Below are 3,593 nucleotides of genomic sequence, written 5' to 3'. Positions count from 1 at the left end.
ATTTCTCCAAATTTTACCAATGAGTAATCTTATCATCAATCCATAAATTGTTCAACAAGTTGTGATTTTTACACCAAGCCATTTCGGCACCCCGGTGGAGTCTTAACAGGTGAACTGTCGTACTGTGGAAACACATTTATTTTAACTGTCGTACTGTGGAAACACATTTATTTTAATTGTCGTACTGTGGAAACACATTTATTTTAACTGTCGTACTGTGGAAACACATTTATTTTAATTGTCGCACTGTGGAAACACATTTATTTTAACTGTCGTACTGTGGAAACACATTTATTTCAACTGTCGTACTGTGGAAACACATTTATTTTAACTGTCGTACTGTCGAAATACATTTATTTCAAAATTTTTCCAGAAAACTCGTACTCCAAATATCGATCGGTTCATATGACCCACATCTTTGCAAAAGCTCTCAAGCCTATGACGTTTGCAATTTATGTTTTGGAAACTTTGCATTCATTTATTTCAATAAAATATCTACATTTTGTCGTAAGGTATTTTAATTATAATAGTCACATTTTTTTTCCAAAAGTATTTACTTATTTACTATTCAGCGTTGTCCTAATTGGCGTTGGCTGCCCGCACTCTGCCAGGACAAATGTCTGCCCATTCCAACGTCTGTTGACTGCTTCACACCGGTCTCTTCCATTCATATCTATCCATTTCAGGATATTTTTAGTATAACTCCACCTTGGTCTTCCTCTTCCTCTTTTGCCCTCCATTTTTCCTTATACTCCATCTTTCATTAGGGTGCATCTTTTTCCTTCTTTTGATGACATTTGGTAGTTCTGGCATGACCTCCAAGTCTTCAAAATGCTGTTATTCGTCCTTCTTTCCATCCAGCTTATCCTCACCATCCTTCTGTAAAACCACATTTCGGAGCACACAACATTGCCATCCGGAAGTATAACGGACCAACACACAAAACTCTGTGTAACCTTGAACTTTTTGAATCTGATTAATACAGTTTAATGAGAATTTTTCATAAACATGGATGGCAAAAAATGATAACGAAGTCCCGAGCGACGTCAACTTCACTCTATTAATAGTCTGATTTATACTATTCTGTGAGAACTATTCATAAAAATGGCTGGTTAAAAGGAATAACAAAAAACTGAATGGCGTCTAGTTCGTTCTATATTTTGGAAGGTAATTGGTTTCAATAGTCTGATGTCACGTCGCCCAGCAACGGCGGCCATCGTGGTTCTAAACAAAGAAAATCGGTACTTTTTATTCTTCATGTTGGCTAGAACTTTTAATATGTCTTGTGATCAGAATGTGTAAAAGTTAAAACATGATCAGATTTATAATGTTTTTTTCCCCTCTGGATACGCTTTTACTTTTATGCTTTTCATAGACATATCTCATGCATAAGGGCGTCCGCCATTGTTCCGATAGTTTAGAGCCTGTACTAAGTTACCATGCGTCATTACGAGGAAAGTGACGTTACGACTGTTGAAGCGTATTCATTTCGAGCTAATGAAATTGTTGGGACCGGAAGAGGAATGTAGTAGTAAAAAGAGGCCACTTAAAAAGAACCCCAAAGTTGGAGATCTAACCCATATATCTCTCAACACTTTTTAAAATGAATGTCACTTTTGACATGCGGATAGAAGACATCGTTCCATCAGCAATAAAAAATGTTGAATGTTTCATATGGTACAGCAAAACCAAGGATTGATGTTTTGACTGATTGACTGATTAATTTATTTAATGTTAGATTAATTGACCAATTGATATTCATGGTAATATTTGGTGTCGAATTGCCACAAATTGAAAACGAAATGAATATGTTTATGTTGTGTACATCGCACTCGTGAAAGATTGAAAGAAAGAAAGAAAGAAAGAAAGAAAGAGAGAGAGAGAGAGAGAGAGAGAGAGAGAGAGAGAGAGAGAGAGAGAGAATAAGTAGGAGGGAAATATCTGTTCAATGTTATAGTTATCATATAACGTTATAACAAGTGTAACTAAATGACAAATTGCCATATTTATCGACAATAAAGATCTATTATTAAAATTATCATTATTATTATTATTATTATTATTATTATTATTATTATTATTATTATTATCATTATTATTATTATTATTATTATTATTACTACTATTATTATTATCGAGACAAATTGAACGATATGCAACATGATAAGATGTATTTGTATTTAAGCTCTACTCATACAATTTTATAGAATCAATGCCGTTTTTTCCTACAATCGTAATAGGAATGTTAATACATTCCTATTTTTAAAAAGAACATCATAAAACAAGACTTGAATATCGGACCTCTTAACCCTCTCCTTACCAACTATAGGAAAATCGTCACATTCATTACGATACAACTAACCAACATTTTTCTTATTCAAATTATTATTGTACATCATAAAATTTAAAGAAAATGAACAATGTATTGTAGAGCATGTTTTGCTAAAGAAATTATTTATCGCAAGAACTTACTGCTATTGGATTTTGGTGGTAAAAAAATATTTTTGTGTTAGTTGGGTTTGAAGTTTTGGGGGCAAATCCTGAAAATGGCTGGTAAGGAGAGAGTTAAATATCTCACCATAATCAATAGAAATAGTTGTGTGTCTGTTCAAAGACATTAACATCCCGATTTTGATATTTTGCTCATAAATCATGACCTCAGAACCCGTGTCACCCTTTAAAAGAGCTGTAAATCTTATTCATTTGTTCATTCATTTGGATGTTTTCTTTTGACATCTTACTCAGATTATCCGAAGATCGTTCTTCAACCCAGCGCAGTATCAGGCCAACCCGGGCCTCAGTTTCCAATCGTGTCCCAGAACTACTTAGAAGGTGACTCCCATCAAGAACAACCCCTAGCCCATCAACAGCAATATGCAAGAAGAACCCACTATGACCATCCTTGGCACATCGTTTATCTGTCAGACCGTGACGTCATGTGCACCAAAAACACTCAGCCTCTTCATCGCAGCTGCGGCCAAGGTATTATGTACCTAGGAAATCATCATCATCATCATCATCATCATCATCATCATCATCATCATCATCATCATCATCATCATCATCATCATCATCGCCATCACCATCATCATCATCATCATCATCATCATCATCATCATCATCATCATCATCATCATCATCATCATCATCATTTCTCTAGAAATAAGAAAACCGATGTAACGTCAGCGGCATATCAGTTCAATGTTGGTGGGCTGATGAAAGGGGAAAAGGAGCAGAGGAAGGCTAATCGTTTGCTTGCCCAGCAGCTTATTAATTTTATGTATCCTAAAACTTGATAAAACTCTGTAGATACCCACAATATTTGGGAAGGATTAGAACGTCATTGATTGAAATTTACTTTCTAACTGCTATGTGATAATTAATCCTTACCCAGACATCGGGGGCTGGATTGCTGCCGATATCGGAGCCCTTTCTGTAGATGTCGTGCCAGCGTTTCGATACTATATGAATGGACTTGCCAAGTTCTGTATCTGCCCTCAAACTTTCTTGCTTCTACCTCACACTGGAGCAATACTCCGAGGTAGAATTGCATTGTGCCGGGGCAGAAGTCCCATAATCCCCTAGTCGGTGCT

The 3,593-nt window shown here is 35.8% G+C and overlaps 1 protein-coding gene across 1 annotated transcript in view; it reads left to right on the top strand.

Annotated features, from left to right (window-relative positions):
• Positions 1-1,136: 1,136 nt before the first annotated feature.
• Positions 1,137-3,593, top strand: part of LOC144969395 (tyrosine-protein phosphatase 10D-like) — a 33,887-nt gene continuing 31,430 nt past the window's right edge. The window contains exons 1-2 of the mRNA XM_078908504.1: positions 1,137-1,167; positions 2,746-2,982. Coding sequence (XP_078764630.1) covers positions 1,137-1,167; positions 2,746-2,982 — 268 coding nt within the window. The remainder of the gene's footprint in view (positions 1,168-2,745; positions 2,983-3,593) is intronic.

The sequence above is a fragment of the Berghia stephanieae genome, chromosome 3 (assembly GCF_034508935.2).
Source record: "Berghia stephanieae isolate SIO BIC M18660-M18661 chromosome 3, UCSD_Bste_1.3, whole genome shotgun sequence".
Taxonomy (NCBI): domain Eukaryota; kingdom Metazoa; phylum Mollusca; class Gastropoda; order Nudibranchia; family Aeolidiidae; genus Berghia; species Berghia stephanieae.
The sequence above is the reverse complement of the archived record's forward strand: the minus strand, read 5'-3'. Positions and strand labels throughout refer to the sequence as shown.